Here is a 24,539-nt window from a genome sequence, read left to right on the forward strand (position 1 = left end):
AAAAAAATTAACAAAAAGAAAAATGCACAAAATAGGTGGGTTTTGTACAAACAGTCCTGAAATGCAAAATGTTCAAGTGCTTGGTCATTTTTATTCAAGGGCTAGAACATTTGAGCATATTCTTTAATCCCTTATGCTGGCAATTGAGAGGGACCAGAACTGAAAAACTGGTCTGTGTATTTGTGCCTGCGTGTGTGACAGCAGTGACAGTGCGTCCACAATATTGAAGAACACCATTCCACAGGTTCCTCTTGTATATTTTTTCTCTCCAGTTTAGTAAGTATGTGATGGGGTGAGACACTGTCCCTTGCATGCATGATCTCTTTTGATCTCAACAAACTGGCCTGGATTGCATTAGCAGCACAGATACAGTTACACTGAGAAATGTTATTTGGCTGTGTATAAAGTCCACTGGGAGAAAAAAAAAACCCTCCCAAATACTTAGCTTTTCAAAAATCATGTCATAAGCTACTTGAGAAACGGCAAGTTGCTTCTGGTGTGAGAGAATTGGCAGTCTGCAGAGACATTGCCAACACCTGCATGTTTTACCATCTTGTGGGAGGCTTCTCTCATGTCCCCGCATGGGAAGCTGGGGCTGACAGATGGGAGCTCACTCTGTCTTGAAGATTCGAACTGCCGACCTTCACGTCAGTTCAGCTGGCACAAGGGTTTAATTCATTGCACCACCTCAGCTACTAACTACTTAGCTGTATGAATGTTACAGAAGGCTGGAAAAAAAAGGAAAAACAGCTTCTGCAATTCTAAAAGCTAAGACTTCAAAATGCATTGATTTTTCAACTGACTTCAAAGATCTGCCACAATATGTTGCAAATTTTGGGCTTGCAACTTGCTTTTTCATTCATGTGAAGGAACTTACAACATAAACAGATGAAGAAAATTTAATTTCCTCTCAGATTCCAAAGAGATCTCTCACCTCCCTCTGAGCTGGATTGCTTCATCAAATCTTTTCTCATCCATGGCTTTCTGGACATCTTTGGTCTATAAAGATAAAGAACAGCAGGGGTCTTAGTGACAGAAACCATAACAGAAATCTAATTCAATGGCATTAATTCTGTTCGTTCCTATTTAGAAAGCTCAAAAACAAGTCCAGAGACAGTCAAATGAAAAGAGAAAACAACATAACTGGAAAAGGAGGAGTGGGAAAGAAATGACAAAAAAAACCTTCTTCTAGAAAACTTAAGCCAAGAAAAAAGAACACTGTATTCGAAAGACCAAGGGAAACCATTTACATCCCTTTAGAACTTGCTGAACTTCAGCTCCCATGAATCCTAGCTAAAAATGTCAATGATGAAGGAAGATGGAAATGGCAGTCCAACAACATCTGGAAAGCTGTTTATTGTCCACCTCGAGATATTTATTTGGCTTGATCCAGCATTGCTCTTGCTGTGTTTTCAGAAAGGGAATAATTCTTCCTGGGGTGGAATAATGCAACTGACACAACCTTTCATTTTCATGCATATCGAGCTTCACAATAGATAGCTCACTGCTTTTCTTGGAAAGGAATCACTCAGAGAAGGCTTGACTGCTGTTTTATGCTTAAAAATTTGAAACTCTTCAGCTCAATAAAACATACGGTAAAAAAAGTGCAAATGAGCAGACCTGCGTGGTTTTGGCATTGTTTGGGAAGCATTCTTCCATCATCCAATGTAACTTTTAAAGATTCATTCTTTTTAATATCTATTTTGATTTCTTACATTTGTAATGTAAAGCTCTTAAGAGTGTTTTTTCCCCAAGACATGGTAAAGGGTATGTTAATTAATTTTATTTATTTATTGACTTACTTATACATGTACAGATTCAAGCAGTCATAAGACTCCACCCTCAAAGGTTTTAATACAGAGCCATGTTTTAACTTCTCACTGGAATGAAGTATGTTGGTATCAATTAAACTTTCAATTGGAGGGCATTCCACATTTTCACACAGCACATTGCTCTTTCTGATGGAGCTTCCTCAAGTATCTAACTCAAATTTCTAGGTGGTAGGTTGTTAAAAGCTTTAAAAATCAGGGACAGTGTCTTAAATTCAGTAGGACAATGGGTGCCAGGGCAACTCTTAAAATTAGTGTTGTATGATTGTGTCATACCAAACCAGTTGCTCCCTATTGCACTAGCTGTAGCTTCCAAATAATCTCATCTAGAGCATATCACAGAACTCCAAGTCAGAAATTGATAGCACGCGAACTGCAGCAAATAGGTTATCCATGTCCAAGAAAGTCAGACAAAGATGGTCATAAGCTCTTTCAACTTGGAATCTACCAGGACCTCCAGTGATCAGAGTGATCCTGGAGCACTGCAATGCTATTCACCAACTAGGATATAGCTGGTTATTTATTTTCTATACATGTAAACTGCCAGTTTTCCCACTCATACAAAAAATAGGGGCCTTAAATCTTGGATAAAAATAAAGCCACAGCTCCTCTTCCTCTACACATTTGGTTACTATGAGCCTTGCAATATACTCACTACTTGCACACACTCCATCAGAGGCAGGCGCACAGACTGGTTTCCAGAGAGGCTCACCACACAGGCTGGAGTGTCTGGTGTTGCTTCCAGTAAAGCCATCACAGCTTCCATGCCCATTTTGCTGCTCTGGGAGACAAATAAGGTTATTTCTTGTAAGGGAACTGCCTTGCCATGGGCATTTAACAAGTGGGGAGACCTACATGACTGAGTTGGAGAAAAGGGCAACATATAGACAGACCCCAAGTTACAAACATCAGACTTACAAACAAGTCATAGTTAAAAATTGGTGTGAGACAACAGGAAGTGAGAGAAATCTACCCTCATGAAGGGAAATTCACGTCTGGAAGAGTTATTATGGGGGAAATGAGTCTCCACGGAAGCTTTCTCACCAATCTTTGTTTCCACAGCAAACCAATTTTTTCAAAATCTAATTATCACACGGACAGAAAATGGAGTTACACTTTAAAAACATACCTGTTTCAACTTACATACAAATTCAAGTTAAGAACAAACCTACCTATATTGTTCGTAACTTAAAGACTGCCTGTATAACACATTGGAAAGTTTCAAATAACTTGCACATTAAGCTGTAAATAGTTTATCCCTGCAATAATGTAGCATAGAAACCTGTTAAGGTGTTAACAAACTTTATTTCACTAAACACTGGAAGTAATCCTTCAGTCAGGAGCCATGGTGGTGCAATGGGTTAAACCCCTGTGCTGGATGAACTGCTGACCTGTAAGTCAGCGGTTCGAATCCACAAGATGGCGTGAGCTCCTGTCTGTCACCTCCAGCTTCCTATGAGGAACATGAGAGAAGCCTCCCACAGGATTGGAAAATACCCAGGCGTTCCTTGGGTAACGTCCTTGCAGTTTCTCAAGTAGCTTCTCTCTCTCTCTCTCACACACACAAATCTTTCAGTCTTTCAAACAGAGGTCTGGAAACTATCAAGACCAAAAGCTGGGTAGATCACAACTCTAGAAGAAATTTGTGGTCTTTACTACACTCCCTTAGGAGCAACCTACAGAAACTACTCTCCACTACAGAACTATTTCCAATGCTGCAAAGGGAAATTGCTAAGAAACAAGACTTCATAAAAAGGCCTAATTGAGAAAAAATTGCCTTGAAGAATTGGGATGGAGGGAAGAGGCAGAGGTCAAAGTAAACCTGCAGGAAAACATGTTATCTTCCATGCATTCATACATAAGTAAGAATGCAATTGATTAAGCACACAGCTTCCCTTTTCTCAATATTCGCTCTACATTATTATCTGATACCTACTCACATCAGCTATTTTTCCAAACAATTTCCTCTCTCATTAGCACACTGTTTTCGCTGCCAGGCACACAGATATTGTTTAAAGTGTTACAAAAATAAAGCTTGAAAAAGCTTAGTGGCACTGTTTGCTTAACCAAGAAAGGGAAAGTATAACTGTGTGTTCTTATTTTTGGTTGTGCCAGGGTGGAGCAGTCTACTTTTGGAACTATACATCCTCTGTGACACAAGCAGGACCAGTTTGTAAAGGTGCCAAGGAGGGAATTTGTCAGTTTACACCAAAAACTGGAAAAGGACCCCTCCCATCCAGGAACACTGACTAAGTCTGCAAGATTAGCTTTTGACACACTAGGTTGAAAAACGGTCAAAATATTATCTTTGAAAGCAATATATTCCTATATTTTTGGAAAGAGAAAACATGAAGGCAATGGGTCATAAGCAGCACTCATTGTCTGATAAATGAATGCAAAACAAACAAACAAACAATCAAACAAAAACAAAAAAACCCAGTAATTTTCCATTCATCCACACCTCCCTTTTAAAACTGGAGTCCCTCACAGGATATTTTTTGTTTTCCCTTGGGAGGGAGCACACAATGAAGAATGTGGGGAAAACACAAAAAAGAGACTAAGCTAAAAATGAAGAGACTCATGGAAAGTCTCCTCTTCTTATCCCAATCTCAACCCAAGATGAGGGAGAGAGAAAACACGACAGAGAAATCAAGAGAGGAAATAAGATGTTTCAAATCCTCTCGGTAATCAGATACTTGAAAAGAGCTTTGCTTAGAACCTGTTTGCTGCTAAGAAAGTTGAACAAAATGATTCTTTGCAAGCTGGCCAATATCTACAACAAATAGTGAAAAGTGGGAAGTGAAAAATGCTAGAGAACCTGGGACATCAATAGGTTCACTGATGAGTATCATTTGCAATGGATTAGGATAGTCTCCATTAACTGACTATCTATAACTTCCATCTTCTCCAGCCATCACATCAATTGACCACACTGGTTAAGGATGGTGAGGTTTAGAGTCCAACACACATAGAGAGCACCAGTCTGCAGAACATGGGATTACAATTTATGTTCTCCAAGGCTGTCTCTATTACACACAGAAGAGTTACACACACTTTACAGAAAAGCTATGCACACTCATAGATACTTACATAAAAACTAACCATCACCCAGGTCAAAAAAGAAGCACAATTAAAGCCCTGGTAGACTGTGAAATCAAGATCTGAGAACCCCACCTCCACCAAGGTGAACCGAACCACCTAAACTGGGCCCTACAGGCCAATGGATACTCCAACCACAGACATCAGAAGAGCTGCAAGACCAAGAACAAGCCGCAAGAGTAAAGACCACCCAGAGGAAAAGCATTCTTACCATACATTAGGAGAACCACTGACCACATAGGGAAGCTGATGAAGAAACACAATCTGCAAACAATTAAGAAAATTCAACAAATGCTGAGCTCAGCCAAGGATAAGAGGGATCCTCTAACCACTGCAGGAGTCAACCATATCCCATGAAGCTGTGGACAAATCTACATTGGGACCACCAAACAGAGCACCCAAACATAAATCAAAGATCATGAAAGGCACTGCAGACTTAATTCAACCAGAAAGGTCAGCTATAGCAGAGCACTTAATGAACAGAATATTATTTGAGAACACAAAAATGCTGGACCACTCTGACAACCATCATGTCAGACTACACAGAGAAGACACTGAAATCCACAACTATGTGGACAATTTCAACAGAAAGGAGGAGACCATGAAAATGAACAAAATCTGGTTACAACAATTAAAAAAAACCACCAGAATCAAGAGAGTAAATAAAGAACACAACTCAGAAACAGGGGGATTCCAGACAGCAAACTATCAAGCACCAGTTAACACCTCCCAAACAAAGGTTACCTCTATGCAAATACTCACTGATTGACTTTGCAGCTGCAAGGTTACTCAATGCTAATTGCAACACTTTCACACTTTCTTCAAACAGATAAGGGTTCTTTCTCCCACCCCGACATTCCATAGATAGATAGATAGATAGATAGATAGATAGGATACACAGACACAGACACACACACACATTCCACTTGCCTCATTTCCTACAGACCTCTGAACAAACCTCTGAGGATATTTGGAACAAATGCAGGCAAAACATAAGGAGATAATACTACTGGAACTATTTACCAAGACGCGGTCAAATGCTGAAGGGGTCCCCCCACGCTGCACATGGCCAAGCACAGTCACACGGGTGTCAAATCCAAGGCGCTTCACAACCAGCTGGAAAGGAAAAGAAACAGAAAGGAGATAGTTTTTATATTTATCCACAAGTTACCATCATATTCCTTTTCCAATGGCAGACAGAGAGATCAGAAATGTTTACTATGACCTAAATCTGAATGCTTGCCCCAATTAGAGTAGCAGATTAAATCAATAGGTTCTATGTACCTGCTTATTAAATGTATCAATCCTGTTCTATCTGGGAATAGCAATTCGATCTGGGCATATAACTGTGTTACAGCTGAAAGTACCTTAATTGATTTTTTCTGGATTGATTCAAAGCCTAGAGATGTTTGAGAAATCAAAATGAAAAAATGGATATATGGAAAGTACACAGGGTATCTTTGTACTGGGTATATTTTCAGAACATGAAAATGCCTGCCTATGAATACCGTGGGTCCTTAGTATCTGTAGGGAACTGGTTCCAGGACCCGATGCAGATACCAAAAATCATGGATGCTCAACTCTTTTATGGGGACATAAAGTCAGCAGAAGCCTGGGTTGCCAGGGATTGGAAATGGGCATTTCTACTTGTCTGTTTGCCAGGCAGAAGCTGCTTGCCACTCAATGATTGGCAGTGGAAATCAACTTCTTCAGGAACATGGCAACTGGCCTTTGACTCCTTTTCATCAACATTTCTAAGACCAAATCCACCTTCTCGTCCCACTCCTTTGTTCCCCTCCTCCTCTTCATATGCTTTATGTGAGATAGAAAGTTAAGGCTTGGCACTGTTGGCTGGTTGTTCACAAGTGAGACCTATCACTACCTCCCTGAAGAAACTGCAAATCACCACTGCCAATCACAGGGAAACAAAGAGCTTTCACAGGACACAGCAACTGGTAGCACAAGTGCCCTTACCAATAAACAAACAAGTAGGAGCACCCACCATCACCCCCAATCACCATGCCTCTGTATATTATTATTATTATTATTATTATTATTATTATTATTATTATTATTCTGGATCCCCAGTTGATTAAATCCGTGGATACATAGTCTATGAATACAGTGGGCCCGCTGCATTTTTACCGTTCTATTTCTAATTCATTAAAAATTGCCACTCACATCCTTCACATAGTTAGAAGTGATGGCTTTCCCATTCCGGTCAATGGCACCTTCAGCAATGATGATAATATTCAGCCGGGATCCTCTGCTTCGTGTCTATCCAAATAAAAATGCAGAACATAATGACTGGAAATTAGGCAAAGGCAATATACTATACTGTCTGGAACATTCAGATGCCCTTAACATTTTCATTTTTTCACTGAGAAGCTTGTGCTTTATTTATTTATTTCACTTCATTTCTACCCTGCTTTTCCCACCCCTTAGGGGACTCAAAGTGGCATACAAACTCAGGCAAAAATTCAATTCCGCGACATAGACACAAACAATAAAACAAGCCATATCAAACTATAAAACAGTTAAAATATAAAAACAATTAAGTGCATAAAAACATTAAACAGATTAAAAACAAAGTGCCGAGTTTTGATTTCTACGCTTATAGATTTACTCATAGTCATTATTCAAACTGTTGAGGTCTCATTCCGTGTTATCCTACTCTCCGAATACCTGTGTACAGAGCCAGGTCTTTAGTGTTTTTCTAAAAAATAGGCGGGATGGGGCTAGTCTGATGTTACTGGAGAGTGAATGCCACAGCTGAGGGGCCACCCACTGAGAAGGCCCTGTCTCTCGTTCCCCCCCCCCCCAATTATGCTTGTGAAGGGGGTGGGACCAAGAGCAGGACCTTCCCAGCAGATCTTAAAGTACTTCCTACATGTCAAAGACAGGGTGAACTAAAATACACTTGAACACAGCCAAGTGGTCCTGCACACTTTACATCTCTAATCTTCAATGCTGACAGAGCTTCCTTAGTCATTCCTGCTGGCTAGGTTAAAAGATATACAAAAATGATTTACAATTTATTTGATGTATTAATAAATAAAATAAACTGTAAATCATTTTTGTAAATAAATACACAAAATAACTTATTTATACCCCATATTTCTTTCAGCAGTTTAAAAATAAGGTTTTCAAGAACACATTTGCCTTATAGCTCTATGTGGAAAACTGAGTTGGTGCATCCTACCTCAACAGATACAAGTTTTTGTTCAGATCTCTGAAATAAATGCAGTTCATGAACTATGATAAAGGAGTTCTTGCCTAGACATCTCATTGCACAAGTGAGTAAAACCAAAAGCCCTATTTCTGATAACTATTTTGCTGCTACCACCACCACTACCACTCACCTCTCCTAGTCTTTCACACATAAAATCCTCCCAACCATCTTCAGGTGGTGACTCAGGGATGAAAAGCCAGTCAGCACCAGAGGCCAAAGCTGAAACTAATGCAAGGTATCTATAGAGAAAGAAAAGAGTGAATTTGGTGCATGGTAACACTAGGTATCAATCAAGATGGAAGAATTGGCTTCCAGGGTCAATTCAGGGCACTCTTGATATTCGGGGATGAAGTGGATGGCGGTTTATACCTGCACACATCCTAGGTTTATTCCCATAATTGAAAAAAGCATCCCAAATCTCTGAATTTAACAACAGAATTTTTCTCTTACCCACAGTGCCTGCCCATCACTTCCAGAACAAACGTCCTTTGATGACTGCAAAGCAAAATGAGAGAGCAAGGGCTTATCTAGATTATTCTTCAATCCACGCATAAATTATATCTTCTGTTATTGCAATGGACACACAAAAATTTGCTGAGTAGCAGATAGCATTAAAGGCTGGGAGTAGCAGCCCACAAAAGTGTTCATCAGCATGCTGCTTGTGAGTATATTTTAAAAAGCATATTCTGGCAAAATCTCCTGAACGGAAAGAAATATGAATAGATCTGCCAAATCTTGTGCAGACTTCTGAAAACATCAGAAAGAAGAAAGATGTTTCCAGATTTGGAGGTGCACATTTAGCCATGATGTCACATTTAGCAGCCTATTTTCTCCTCCTAGGGCAGTGGTTCTCAACCTGTGGGTCCCCAGGTGTTTTGGCCTACAACTCCCAGAAATCCCAGCCAATTTACCAGCTGTTAGGATTTCTGGAAGCTGAAGACCAAAACATCTGGGGACCCACAGGTTGAGAAACACTGTTCTAGGGAAAGGAGAATTTCTGTGACAAGCTCACATTTGCTCTAAAGTGATACTGTTGGAAATAGCAACCTTCTTCAAACCTCCACTAGTAATTAATTTGTTTATAATTCAGATTGCCTACTGTATTGTATATGTGTGTACTGGTATGCAGTTTTCCTTAACTTTATGTTGTGGGAGGGACTGCAGACCATGTGATCGGATCGAGGACTATTCAGGGCTCAGACTCCATTTTAGAAACAGTATGCTTTGCCGAAGTCAGTCGAAACAGAATGCTTTAGAGAAATGACTCCATTAAACTCTTAGAACAGAAAGATACTTTGGACTGTTAAGATCATAAGAAAGATGCCTTGTGTTAACCTGCACAGAGAAACTACTTCAAATCCTACCTGTAACGGGATTGATAAGCAAAGTACCTGTATGCTGAAGACATGAAGTTTGTGAGTAAACCAACTATGTTACTTTTAACAAAGACTATTTATTTTTATCTCTTGAGCGCATGATTTGAAAGCAATATATTTTATGGGAGAGTAGAAGCTCTGCTGTTGATTTCTGTGCATTGGCATTATCTTTGTTCCTAACAGTTTAAAGAGATATCTACGTATATCAGTCTAACAGCTGAGAAACTTAATTGCCTTGCATGAATGCTAGTGGATATTTACCAAAAAGAGAAGGTTGACTCAAGCAAGTTTTTAACTCTTCTCAAGAAGATCATACTTTACAAAAGTTTATGATCTCTAACACGGTCATGCCTTTCCAAAAGATTCCTAAATGTTTTCCTAAATGGTAATGAATGCCATTTTCCAAAAGACACAGTTCTTGGGGGGGGGGGGGGGGGGGGGTCATAATTTTTGAAGTATAATCCATAGTGAGTAAAGATTAGCACAATGTCTAAACATTTATGATATTAGCTGCTTTTGTAGTTGCTAACAAATTGTGAAAAATATTAGATCCGTATAAGGAAAACTTCTAATACTGGGATGGACGTCCACACAGGACTTGGGAACCACACCCATTCCATTTCCCAGGCCAAGTACCTGTAAGTTGCAGCTTCCTACTTTTTTCCGTCCAAAGGTGAGCAGAAAAAAATGCCTACTTATGGCCCAAACAACAGGCTGGAAGGCAAGGGACAGCCTCAAAATGGAGAATTCGTACACAAATGGCTCTCCAATTTACCCCCCCCCCCCCCCAGGTAATAGAAAGCAGTTCCATTGAACCTACCCACACCTACAAAAATGTTGCTGTGCAGGAAATAATTGCAGATCATGCTAGTGCTAGACATAGTGCATTCTTGTGAAAATGAAGAAAAGAAAGAGAAGACCAGAGAATTAATATGTTCACCTCTGGGCGGTAGTGGTGATTGCATCGATCACCTCCATGATACGGTGCAAGGCAGAGTCAGTGCCAATAGTCATATCTGTGCCACAGAAGTCATTGTCGATGGAACCAACCAAGCCCACAATGTTTAAATGACTGTATGTTTGAGACACCTCCTCCGTGATCTTCCCTTAGAAGGAAAGAGAAAATTAGCAAAGCTCTTTTATTCTGGTAAATGCACTTATTTCTAAAGAAGTTTCAAGATCAAGAACAATGGACAGGGGAGTTCACATAAAATCTATATATATAAATCTGTTAGGTTGGTTCAACCGGACAGGTAAACTCTAAACCCCCCCAACGAAACTGCACCAAAATTGCCATGGCCCTAGGACAACCCACTCGGTACAAACTAATCCACTCACAATTACAAACAACACAACAACACACTCACAAAGTGGCAAAACAACTGAGCATGCGCACTGCCGCAAAGTCCCCAGCGCGCGCGCACACATGGCCGAACGGCCGAACGGCACTTCCCTCCCTCCCTCGCCCAGCACGAACACGTCGCCGCCACAAACACACACACACGCATCGCAACTTCCTCCCACCCCTTCCGGCCCTGAAACACTCCTTCCCTCCTCCAACGCAGCTCTGGTAAAACACGCCCCCTCCCTTCCCCGCAACACAACCAAACGCCGGTAACAACCCCTCCCCCCGCTAACTCACCACACCTCCCTTCCCCGCAACACACAAACACACACGCCGCTAACGCACACCTCCTCCCTTCCCCGCAACACAACCAAACGCCGGTAACAAACCCCCCTGCCTTCTACACAAACACACACGCCGCTAACTCACCACCCCTCCCTTCCCTGCAACACACAAACACACACGCCCCTAACACACACCCCCTCCCTTCCCCGCAACACAACCAAACGGCGGTAACAAACCCCCCTGCCTTCCCTGCAACACACAAACACACACGCCGCTAACACACACACCATCCCTTCCCCGCAACACAACCAAACGCCGGTAACAAACCCCCCTGCCTTCCACACAATCACACATGCTGCTAACTCACCACCCCTCCCTTCCCTGCAACACACAAACACACACGCCGCTAACGCACACCCCCTCCCTTCTCCGCAACACAACCAAACGCCGGTAACAAACCCCCCTGCCTTCCACACAAACACACACGCCGCTAACTCACCACCCCTCCCTTCTCCTTCTTACCTCCTCCTTCTTCTTCCCCAATCTCACCTCCTCCCCCTCCTTCTTCCTCCCCTCCCCTCTAGGCGAGAGAGGCTTCGTGCAAAGCTAGGCCCCGCACAAAGCCTCTGTTGCCTAAGCCACGCCCCTGCCGCCCGCTTCCTTCTTGCCTTTTTGGACGACTCCGGCCAGAGGGAGGGACGACGGAAGAACAGCAAAAGAGGCGAGTGCTGGGAAGGGAAGGGAAGGGAAGGGAAAGGCGGGGGGGGGGGGAGAGGAAGGGGAGGCTCCACAACACAACACAACGTCTCACAACAGAAGGAGTGACCATCACTCAAAAAATTATGATTTTGTCATTTGCGAGATGTAGTTCCTGGGATTTACAGTTCACCTACAATCAAAGAGCATTCTGGACTCCACCAATGATGGAAATGAACCAAACTTGGCACACAGAACTCCCATGACCAACAGAAAGCAGTGGAAAAGATTGGAGGGCATTGACCTTGAGTTTGGGAGTTGTAGTTCACCTACATCCAGACAGCACTGTGGACTCAAACAATGATGGATCCGGACCAAACTTAGCATAAGCATTCAATACGCCCAAATATGAACACAGATGAAGTTTGGGGAAAATAGACCTTGACATTTGGGAGTTGTAGTCACTGGAATTCACAGTTCACCAACACTCAAAGAGCATCGTGAACCCCACCAATGACAGAATTAGGGCAAACATGCCACACTGAACCCCTATGGCCAACTATGGCCAAAATACTCAAGTTTACACACAAGCATAAAGAAGGGGGAGGAAGGAGGGATGCCAGAGACAGAAAGAGAGAGGGAAAGAGGGGAAAGGAAGGAGTGTGAGAGAGAGAGAAAGAGGGAAAGAGAGAGAGAAAGAGGGGAAAGGAAGGAGTGTGAGAGAGAGAGAAAGAGGGAAAGAGAGAGAGAAAGAGGGAAAGAGAGAGAGAAAGAGGGGAAAGGAAGGAGTGTGAGAGAGAGAAAGAGGGAAAGAGAGAGAGAAAGAGGGGAAAGGAAGGAGTGTGAGAGAGAAAGAGGGAAAGAGAGAGAGAAAGAGGGGAAAGGAAGGAGTGAGAGAGAGAGAAAGAGGGAAAGAGAGAGAAAGAGGGGAAAGGAAGGAGTGAGAGAGAGAGAAAGAGGGAGAGAGAGAGAGAAAGAGGGGAAAGGAAGGAGTGTGAGAGAGAGAAAGGGGGAAAGAGAGAAAGAGGGGAAAGGAAGGAGTGTGTGAGAGAGAGAGAGGGAAAGAGAGCGAGGGAAGGAAGGAAGAGAGGCCAGGCAGAGACTTCAAAACTCTTACTAAAGGCCACAGCAACGCGTGGCAGGGCACAGCTAGTACCTTTATAAATCAGATACTGTACATGGGGTTGTAGCCTTATTGTATCTTCAATTTGATTAGCAATTTTAATTTAAAAAATTGTAAACCTTGCTGTTCATTATCACTGTGTCTAGCCTGGTTGCAGTTTGATTTCTTACATTCAAATAAAGGAAAAACAGAACAAGATAGAGAATATAGTCGTGTCAACTTAGCATTGATTTCACTTGATCTAGAAACTTTCCAAACACAACTGGATTCAGTTCGACCGAGTATGTTTCTATGAAATGGAAGGTTTCTTTCTATTCTTTTATTGCTGTTCATGTGAGCTTCATTTTCGTGATCCATACTATGCCATGAAAGAGCAAGAAATGTGAACCTGATGGTAAGAAATTAATAGGATTCATACTTCTTAATAACTTTTGCAGAAGCTAAAACTGGCAGGGAGGCGATGTGGATAGTAGCTTTAATAAAATGGGGGAAATACATATGAAATTGTGTCAAAATGGTTTCTTCATTTTTTTTTCCAACTGACACTCAGCATTCTGTCTTCAACTGGACAGAACTGAGGCAAGGCTTTTGTGTACATTTGTTGGGACTTTCATTTGTTTTTGGTACTTCTGAAAGCCTCATGGTCAGTGGGCAATTCCCGTCCTAGTCTTAAGAGACCTTATTTTGGTGTCAATCTGATGTCACCATTTCAGTTTACTATACTGGCTGTGTGACAATGAGCCAACTTGGCACAGGGAACTTTCCAAAGGAGACATTAGCACACTGGTATCAGGGAATGATGACAAGGTTCATACATACCTTCACTGACCAGTTCCTCCAGAAGCCCACCCCACTCTGTGCGGAAGATATTTGCACCTGTCAGGCTCCCATCCCCTCCAATGACACACAGGTTGGTGATGCCATGCTGTACCAGGTTGTAGGCTGCCTGGAGCCGGCCCTCCCGAGTGGTGAAAGCTTTGCAGCGAGCACTGCCAATAATGGTGCCACCCTACACATAAAGAAGCCAAATAAAAATTCAGACTAAAAATAAAAAACCAGCAGAATCCCAGATAAGCTCAGAGCTCAAGAACAGTCTTTAAAACCCTGTGCTTCCAAATGGCAACTGATTATGATAGCTTTCTAATGAGGATGCTGCATGGCTCTGTAGCTCCAGATTCAAGGAAATCTGGGTTGACATATTCTATATATATAGAAGACACATGCCATGCAGACTCTGAAAAACAGTGCTGAATTCTTGCTTTTATCTTGTTGCATCCATGGAATACCACTGTTGTAAGGCATGAAAATCAGTGCAAACACTCCAGGACATGAGAATGCTGTTATAGCAGTATGCTGTAGAACTGATATTAAGGATGGTATCATTTCCTCTATCAAATCATGATACTAGATGTGTGGTCTTCACTGGAATTTATACTGCTTTTTAATTACTATTGCTAACGTGATATGTACCATCAAACAGTGTCTGATAAGATCTACTTTTTTTGAAAGCAATGTAGTCAAGGACTCCAGGACAATGCTATCCTTTCACAGTTCAGTCCAGTAAGACCTAAGTCATTCCAAGAGTCATCTTTCTATGAACTCAGAGGTCACACCCATTTCTTGATGCTCTGTATGGAGAATGGCTTCTTGTCTGATTCTGTTGCCCAGTGCCTCACATAGCCTGTTGAACACTGCTATGATGGGAAGCAATCTTTCCCAATGCCCTCCTTGCTTTGCCACAGAAAACAAAAAAATATTTCCCATTTTGGGTGACCCTAAAGGCATTTCTTGTGATTCTATACAACAAATGCTAAGAAGGCCTGAGCAGAGAGAACATGCTGTAAGTGTTGTGAGCTTCAGCCTGGTACCTCTCACAGCTAGTTGAGAGAGGTACAACAGCACCTAGGAAACTAGCAAAGCTGCCATCTTTGTCCTCCTCTTTCAGCATAAGAGTTTAGGATAGCTTGTGTGACTAAGGTGCCACATCCAACATGCCAGCCTTGCTGAAGCCATCAGAAATGTCCATCAGAAATAGCAGCTGTATCAACAGTAGCAGACAGAAATGAAAGAGTCAGAGACAAGAGGGGGCAATCCTGCAGAGGCATGCAACACCAGACTGTTACCTGAGAGGAAAGGAGACACACCAGTCAAATTAGGGAAGACTCTACGAAGGGGAGAAACAAATGCTCTTGTAAACAGGCTAAGTAGGGCTGATTGTAGATCAGTCCCTGTTAGTAAGATGCATTACAAAAGAATGGCAACTCAATGGTATGTTAACCATAGGACTGTCCCAAACTGAGTGCTTATATCCACATGAACAGAGCAGAACTGAGCCCAGGCTACAGCAAATGCCAAGAATCCAGGCTGCTGCATGAACACTTCATCATGTTGAAATAATTTTCAAAGAAATGGAAAAACAATATAATGAAAGTTCAGAAATTGTTGGTGTTCTTTCAACTTGTTCTTAGTCACACTCAGATCTCTTGTATTATGCAAGGCTATATCATCCCAATATGCTGAAGAATTTTATATTGTCCTCCCGTAGTACACAGTGCAAAAAGCAATGGATATTCAGGGTTTCCTTGCAATATAAAGTTGGTCATATATATCTTTTAAATTAAAAGGGTTATTCTCATAAGACATTAGTATTTGGAAACAAATAGGAAAGCACAAAACACACACACATTCTATCAGATAAGACATACGTGTGTATAAAATAGGACTTTTCTGAGGCAAGTAGAAATCTGATCCTCATTCCTAATTGTAGTACAACAATGTGATTTAGGTATGTGTCCTTCACAGATGACACTACAGCAAGTTCACACTTCATAATATCAAAATTCATTAGAGTGCTTGTGCATGCTACTCAGTCACTCCTACTTTCATCATCCTTCTAGCAAAACTAGGTCTTCCATTTGAGTTTTGTCTGTTGTGACAAGTAAACTGGGAACGCTAGCTTGAATTGGAATCCTGATTTAGGTGTCAGGAAACAGTTAAGTCCATGCTTCTGGTTCACAGGTCACCACAAATAGCATTCGGTTTGCTTAGCTTCAGGGTGGGCAAATTGCAGAATGTTGGACTGAAATTTCCATCAATCATGGCTCGCATAACCAAAGGTGAGAGATTAGATGAGCTGCAGTCCAACTTAATCGTGTGTGCCAAAACTGATCAAAACACCTAGAGCAGCTGCTTCCAGTTTAAATGGTAAACATCTGGTGGCAGTTAAGCACCACGCAACATCCATCTGGCTTTCTTGACATACGAACATGGCCTATGTGTGCACATTTTGTAGTCACCTGACAGCACAAGTGTTTTTGACTCATCAGGCAAAAAGTGGTATTGATGCCCACTTTCCAACCATGTTAAAATGAGTGTGTTTGCCATCAATTAATCCAAACAGCAGTGTCATTTCACAATGTTCATTAGGGGCACCAAGCCCTCCCACTCATCAGAACCTGTGGTGTACATTTAGTACAGTGACACTGTTTCATGTTACCTGGAGTGGGGAAGAGACAGCTGCCATTAATTTGCATTGTTTATAGACCTACGCCAGCTGGGATCTGATCTAAAAACTGACAAAGGCCCTGAAGATCATCTCTGTAACAAAACACCCTTTCTGGAACCTGAAGAGGGAAAAAAGTTAATTTAGCAACATATCGATAACATAAACATTGGACTCACATGTCACAACTACTTTCAAACTGTGCCATCGCAAATTATTCCATACCATTTTGAGTTGGCTGACATGATAAGTCAAGATTATAGTTAAACCATGTACTAAAAAATAAATAAATAAAACAATTGCAAAGCTGCTATTGAACTTTCAAAATGGGGTGAAAGGAAAGAAACAGGTTAGTCATGTCAAGATGTCAGCTGAAATCAAAAGGGGTCTTGAGATAGGGAGTGCAAGTTGATATTGTATGCCAGTAATGAGAAAAGATGTATTACTTCTGCTTAGGAGAGTTGTGATGAGTACATATTAAGAAAACAATGTCTTGTGTTGTTCATTCGTTCAGTCGCTTCCAACTCTTCATGATATCATGAATCAGCCCATGCCAGAGGGCTGATCTTGTAGGACAAAAGATCAGAAGGGCCAAAGTATTCATACCCCATAACCTCTGAAACTGGAATTATGTTGTTTCCTCTACCATTACCACTCAATTAGGCAGGGCTCATAAACCATGTTTCCCCCCATTTGCCATGAGAGGCTAGGATCTGACAGGGTGGTCATTTTAGCTTTTCCTGTTATGACTGGAATAGCAGGTTTTATGTGATGCGATGTACCCAGTCATATCTGTCCTGTTCTCCCACAGATATACCAAGTCTACCAGGAAGGGTGTAGTTCTTCCTGGAACATATCTTTATTTCCCAAAGCAAATGCCCTCTCCATGATCATCTCCTGTCTTGGTGAATCTTTGCCCATTGGAAACAGATGTGGCTACTGTCAAAGACATTTCTAAAGGCACAGTATAAAATCTAGCAAAACGTCCCTCTGTTGTCCCTTCCTTTATGTCTGTGAGAGACCAATAAGAGTTCCTGAAGACAGTTTATTTGCTTTCCTAGTTTCCTAGTTCCCACAGTGTCAGATTTTAGGCAGATCAGCATTGCTGGTTTTACAAGGGGTGTGTATTTTTCCTGGATCTGCTGTGGATATGGAAAAATTTGCACAATCACAATGTAATGGTAGTGGCAAAAACACATGCATTCATGTCATTGTCATGTACTAATATAGGGCACAATGATCTGTGGCTACTGGAAAATGTTGATCCCCATGCTACTTACACATTCTTATGGAATGCAATACATAGGAAAGTAAAGGAAGATGACCCAAGTGGTTGCTAAGAGACCAGAAGTTTATCTATCTAGTCTTTTAAATAACCCATCCTCTGTATTACAATCTATCTCGTTCTCCTCTAGCTCATGTATATGAGTTATTTGCAAGTGGCAGTAGACAAAGTTAGTGATAGGTATGTGACATGTTTTCAGTATGGGATTAGTTTCTGTAATTGTGGCATTCCTGGAATATTAATCCCAGCTGGATACTTCCTGTGCTCATCCACAATACAATCTCCTTGTTTCGTTACACAAAGGGGGGGGGGGGGAGGATGGGCTATGCATATTCATGTACTGCTCACTCACATGGTAATTTTTAAATTAGGTTTCTTAGTGGCAACCAATATAGCCTATAACGCAAATTCAACCAACTAGCCATTTTGGTAGAGGAGCTTAATTAAAAATGAACACGTGCTTTCCAGTATAGCCAATCTCTGAGTTGCAAACATCTGACTTACATCTGACTGACTTCTAGTTACAAATGGGAGTGAGACAACAGGAAGTGTGAGCAAATCTATTCCTAAGAAGAGAAATTCACTCTTGTAAGAATTATCATGGGAAAAGAGTGTCTCCATTGAAGCTTTATCACCAATCCCTGTTTCCATGACAACCCAATTTTAAAAAATCCAGTTGTCACAGGGTGAGAAAATGAGGTGAAATCTTCTGAACAGGGGCACAGGCAGCAATGTTACAGGGATGTTAACCCTTCCCTATGCTATCCAAAACTTTAAAAAGGGCTTAAGTACCTCTTCCAACTTACATACAAATTCAATTTAAAAATAAACTGACAGAACCTATCTTGTTTGTAAACCAGAGAATGCCTGCACAATTCTACAATGTTTTGTTATTATGCAACATTACTGACTGTGTCTTAGCTAAACTCTATATTCTGAATTCACACACATTAAGACTTTTCCTCCAGCCAATATCTATTTCCTTTCCTCCCACATGGAATCTTCTAAGATAGGAGTGGTTAACTTGCACCTTGGCAGTTGTGAATGGATAACACCCACAAGTCCTTACAAATGTCTATCCTGACTAGGGCACATGGAACTTGCATCCCAACTATATCTAAAGGGACACATAATCTCCAAACGGTAGGAGAAGGTTAACTCCCTAACATAACTGAGAATCTAAATCAGCACTGTGATTGAGAAACAACATAGGTAAGCACAGGAATCTAATCAGGCCATAAATTGTCATCTGACAAATGAGCACCTACGGAGTTTGTCATTATATTGCTATTTTACTACTGTTTATCTATAGTATCTATGTCTATTCCATAAACAAAAATAGGACCAAAAATGGATCTGCTCAGAGAGAATTGGGGAGGGGGGCGAAGACAGGGTATGTCTTTAGCACCTAAACTCAGAAATTTACACGTAATCCAAGATAGTTGGATAACTAAACAAACTTTCTGTATTCCAGAAGCTATGTGTGACCACAGCCCAGATCTAAGACCAGAAACATAGAAAGGCCAGTTTACTGTCTCAGGAAAATATCAAAAAGTATTATTATCCAAGCCTTACCAACTGAATGATGTTGGACACACTCAGCCAGTCTGCCTGCTTGATATTATCACCTCCTTCCACCAGCCCCTCATAACCCTGCAGAGAGGAAAGAAAGACATACACATGAAGTCAGTATTGTACCTGAAAAGTTTGCTATATGGTTCCTTAATATCCTGCACATGGTGGGTAAAGTATAGCCCTGGTGTTGAAAGCACCCCACAAGGCTGTGGTCTTCAATCCCCCCAGATCTCCTGATCACATTTTTCTAGCCAAAAAAAGGGGAGAGCAGGTGTGGATCAATTATTCCTTTAAATGCTCCCTTATGCACTCTATATCATAAAATGATAGGTTGCCTACCTGCAACTGTGTTTCAAGTGGTCATCTGTGAAATTACACAAATGTGTGATTTCCAGCAAAAATGGATCTCTAGAATTCTAGAAGTTCCCAAAAGTGCTCTATGCAGGGGCAAATTATCAATTTGTGTGAATCACAGAGGCCACAAATAAGAAATGCCCATTTTTGTAATAAAGGAATGGACTTCAAATGACTTCTGGTTTTACATTTTGTTTCTTTTAAGGAAGATTGTTGTCACTCCAGATGGCCTCCAGACAGTCCCAAGTCCAGAAAAACTGGTCCTCAGACTCACCCAAGTTTTTAAACTTCAGTTAACAAAATATTTAATGATACTAATTCTACTTGTGGGAAATTTGCAGAATTCACTCTTCTAGACAAAGAAGACAAAGTTGTCAATTGTATTTTGCAATTACACAATTTGTTAGAGTAAGTTTCTGCACACTGATTTTCAATGAAATAAACTGCAGCATTACATCAACAAAAGCCTTTCATAGAGCTGGAGTCCCTTTTTGAAATGATACTTTTTTATTATAGCTTTCATAATCCAGCCAGTGCTCACATGGGTGGAAAGTCCAAAAGAAGTATCTTTAAATAAAATTATTCTGTATTATTTTATTTCTATGTGTAGCTGGGATAAAAGTCTGTGTCTTCCTCTCCTCCATCCAAGCACACATTGCCCAGTTCTGATGCCAAGAGGTTTGAATATGATATAAGTGCATAAAATCCCGCATGCATCAATCTAAATCTCAGTTGATTTCTCACAAATACTTAAGGATTGGCGTTGTGCTGGATTTTATGTGCATGATTTCTGCATACCCAGTACATATAAGACTTGGATAGGTATGGCTAACACGTAGGTCAGAAAGTAACCTTTTTCTCTCTGTATATAAATTAAAAATGTAGAGAATTGTGTCATCTAGATTCAGGCTTTATTTTCATCCATACACATTCAGTTTCCCAGAATCTGTGCAGCACTTAAAAACAAAAACAAAAAACAATCTGTACTATTCATCCAGAAAGGAAATAAAAAATGAACCTCATAGATCAGGAACACTTTAGCTCCAACATATATCCCCATACGAGTCACAGCTCGAACAGCAGCGTTCATACCTAGAGAGATGGAACACAATATTAGCATCAGCTTGAGCCAATCAGGTCAAATGCTTTGCAAATTTTTATCAGTAACAAGCTTGGTTGTATATGATTGTGGCTCTGAGTCTGTAAGACCTGAACAGGGCTACTGATGATGACTGTGAGATCTCTCGTTCATGGGTTCTTCATAAATTGATATTGACTTGATAGTAGTTAATAATAACAATAACAAGAATAAAGGATTGCTTTGCTAAGGCAGCTCAGAGTAGCATGTCAGCAAAATGATAAATACTCCTTGCAACAAAAGGTTAATAGTAACAAAATGGAAATCAAGAAATACTATTGATGGAAAAATGGAAGGACGAGAAATTAAGAAATATGTATGAGATTCAACAGATATCACAGCATATCCAGGAATGTATAATACAAGGTTATTCTCTGAGTAATTCAACATGAATGCATTGCTCTATTTAATAAGAGCTGCCAAAAGTAAATGTCAAAAATTGTTCAGACTTCCTACCCTCAAGGGGGAAAATCTGTGGTATAAAGAAACAATTTTAATTAAAAATTTCTAAACTAAGACATCTGACTTTTCTGAAAACATCAGATTTATAAGTACTAAGCAAGAAATGAACAGAGGAAAAGAGTTTTCCAGCCACTCCAGTTCCGGATTAGAAAGGAAGTGGCATTGTTTAGAACACATGACAAAACTACAACCGTGAAAATACATCTACTGGAACTCAAAATTAATTAACATTTTTTTTAAAAACATGACATGACCAAACTTGTGACATGTGGACAATTTTACAAATGAGAATCACATGCCATCTCTTAATGTGATCCTCATAACTGCGTTTATACATTGCCTTCCTGAAATACTCAATTGGTTCCACATATGTTATTTGAGAAAATGTAGTAATTATTGTAACAGGAAAAGTCCCTATTATTGTCCCCATTTTATAAAAGAAAAACAATGGAAGTGGAGAAAGACAGGTTACAAATAAAAAACAACAGAATCTAGGATGCCACCCATCCACATTATTTTTCAATGAGTCAAGGCAAGTGCAAAATAAATTTGTCATCAGGCGCCAATAGCTACTACAACCAAGGAAGTATGGCTGAAACACAATGTGCGAACAGCCTCTCCAATGATAGAAACAATGTCTTGCTGACAATGAGATCAGAAAATCTCTGTTCAATGATTTGTCGAACACTAAATTCTACTTTTTACAACATCCTGAACAGGTAGCTTCGCCCTCTTTGTTCAAATGGTGGGAAGTCAACCAAGGACCAGTCAATAAGTGATGTGAAAATGCAGCTTCTGTGAAGTTGAAAAATAATATTTAACCAAAAGGAGTACATTCTAAGCACATCTGAAATGTGGTAAGTGCACAACTTGCTTACAGCTTAACTTGAATTTTCTTGGGCACATTTCCAAGAAATTCCTATCATACCTTCGTGAGACAGTCAGGTAAGACTGTTTCTTGCTGACCATATATATGCAATGACTTTGCATTTTATCCCAGATATGTTATCAAATGGAGAATCAAATGTTATTGTTTTATTATTGCTCTTCTTCTTCCTGGCAGATCTAGGCTCATAGGTACGTGGCCTGATCTGCCTAATTTGATAGCCTGTAGACATTTCCTCATGGACCATCTCAGAATAACATGTAGACTATGTGACTCTAACTCCATCTCTCTCTCTCTAACATAAATTTCCCACCTGCATGCTTTTTAAAACATCCTTGCCTGCTGAGGAAATGTATTTTTGAAAGCTGATACGGGAATTTCTCTGCTTTTTGTTTGTATACTAAAATGACATTACCGCAGTATGGACTTTAGAATTTATGTTATGGTTAAGGCTTCTGCTTCTGCATCCTACTGTTCTATCACAAAAAAGCTTACTTCTAAAATTATTTGACTACAGCTGCTGCCTCATTTTTCTCTCCATTTTCTTCTTTAGGGGTATGGTTGAGCATGCTATTGCTCTGACTGCGAAATATTCCAAATACTTTTTTCTGAGAGGAAAAGACTCAACAAGCTTTCCCCATTATTTCAACAGTCAACTACAGATCAATCTATGGTGGAGAGGGGAAGCATATAAACCACTTGCAGGAGTTTGGGGGAAATGGTAAAAGCAGGAACTGCAGACTGGCCAAGTTGTAGGGAGTGTGTTTGTTTGCCCATCTGTCAAGATGCCAAATACTGCTTGTCAGATGAACCATGGCAATTCATAGTAGGTGTCTCCATATTCAGGTGCCCCAAAGTTTATCCCACCCCACTCACTTTCACTTCACCACATCCTGAAGAAAAGGGAAGGCCCAGTTATATGTTTATTGTAAGAAAAAAACATACAGAACCCAAATGCACACTGGAGGCGCATCTACATATAGAATTCATACACTTTGGCACTACCTTCACTGTGATAGCTCAATCCTACTATGCACGAGCCATAATGGTTAAAGTGGTGAAAATTACATTAATTCTATAGTGTAAATTAATTCTAAGAACCACAATTTCATACTAAATGGATGGGGACTGCTTTATCTCCAAATGCATAACAAAGCAGCTGTAACTTCAGGTACACTAAATACTGCCTCGGAGTAATGACAAGAAATTCCTTTCTGCACTTAAGTACAAATTGCTAGATTGCCTCTGATCTTTATGTCTGCAACCTCCGGCTAAAGTTCTTAGGTTCTGTATTTAAAACAACTCCCAAGCAGTACTTCTTACAATGTGAGTCATCCCTGGGTTGAGGCGTTGTACCAACTCCCAGTTATCTAAATTACATGATATATACTTTACCTTTCATATTGCAATATGAAAGATAAAGTATACATTAAACAGGAAACCTAAGAGAGGCCTAAATAAAAACAAACAAGAAGTATCAAAATCAATGTGGAGGAGAGAAAAAAAACCAAATCTCTGAAAACCATAAAGCAACAGAATCACTATTGAATTATGTGGAATCCTTGCCTATCTATTCAGGATACAAAGGTTTTCCAATGTGAAAACCAGGTTGAAGGTAAGGGAGGCACAGTGTAAGCAACACTATTTCAAAACATCTTAAATCAGTTGTAAAACATTAAGATCGGATGTTTTACAGTATACGCAGTGACTTAACTGATTAGAGGCAGTAATGGCAACTAGCCATCTGTCTGAGGCCATCTGGCTGGCTGCCACCATACTACACTTTGCTCATTAGCTAGCTACATCAGTTACACACATCCAGTTCTTGTCAAAACCGTAAGGTGTTCTCTTCATTTTGTACCTTTCTTCCCAGGAGTGCAAAGTATCCATGAAGATGTTACTAGTTTATAAAACGGTTTCTTTCCTGCTAGATATCTAGTAGCCAGTATTTTCATTTTTACTACTGGTGTTGATTATAGAAATTCCTCCCCTCCAAGGCATACAGGGACAGACAATCTCTCAAGAAGTTATTGAAAATAACCTTCCAAGTAAGGTGAGGGGAAAAAAAATATAATGGCATGTTTCTTCTCCACCAACCTACTTTCCTGCTTGGGTGGATTTATCTGCTGCATGTAGCACTATAGACAGTAACCAACTATTATATGTCTGTTAATGTGGCATTGAATTATTGCCTATTGTAAGGTTGCTCTGAGTCCCCTTCGGGGTGAAAAGAGTGGAATATAAATACAGTAAATAAATAAATTATAGATAAACAGCTTTGCATTTGGGAATTTATCAGAGTAACTGCAGGTGCATAATGAGTCAAAATCTGTAACAGCTGGCGGGGGATAG

The 24,539-nt window shown here is 40.5% G+C and overlaps 1 protein-coding gene across 1 annotated transcript in view; it reads right to left on the bottom strand.

The window, feature by feature from the left end:
• Positions 1 to 24,539, bottom strand: part of PFKL (phosphofructokinase, liver type) — a 46,803-nt gene that overhangs the window by 14,638 nt on the left and 7,626 nt on the right. The window contains exons 2-11 of the mRNA XM_060768017.2: positions 20,720 to 20,793; positions 19,348 to 19,425; positions 13,805 to 13,994; positions 10,477 to 10,642; positions 8,611 to 8,655; positions 8,291 to 8,399; positions 7,110 to 7,205; positions 5,952 to 6,044; positions 2,485 to 2,610; positions 935 to 999 (exon numbers count right to left, since the gene is read on the bottom strand). Coding sequence (XP_060624000.1) covers positions 935 to 999; positions 2,485 to 2,610; positions 5,952 to 6,044; positions 7,110 to 7,205; positions 8,291 to 8,399; positions 8,611 to 8,655; positions 10,477 to 10,642; positions 13,805 to 13,994; positions 19,348 to 19,425; positions 20,720 to 20,793 — 1,042 coding nt within the window. The remainder of the gene's footprint in view (positions 1 to 934; positions 1,000 to 2,484; positions 2,611 to 5,951; positions 6,045 to 7,109; positions 7,206 to 8,290; positions 8,400 to 8,610; positions 8,656 to 10,476; positions 10,643 to 13,804; positions 13,995 to 19,347; positions 19,426 to 20,719; positions 20,794 to 24,539) is intronic.

This window comes from Anolis sagrei, chromosome 3 (genome assembly GCF_037176765.1).
Source record: "Anolis sagrei isolate rAnoSag1 chromosome 3, rAnoSag1.mat, whole genome shotgun sequence".
NCBI classification, from domain to species: Eukaryota; Metazoa; Chordata; class Lepidosauria; order Squamata; family Dactyloidae; genus Anolis; species Anolis sagrei.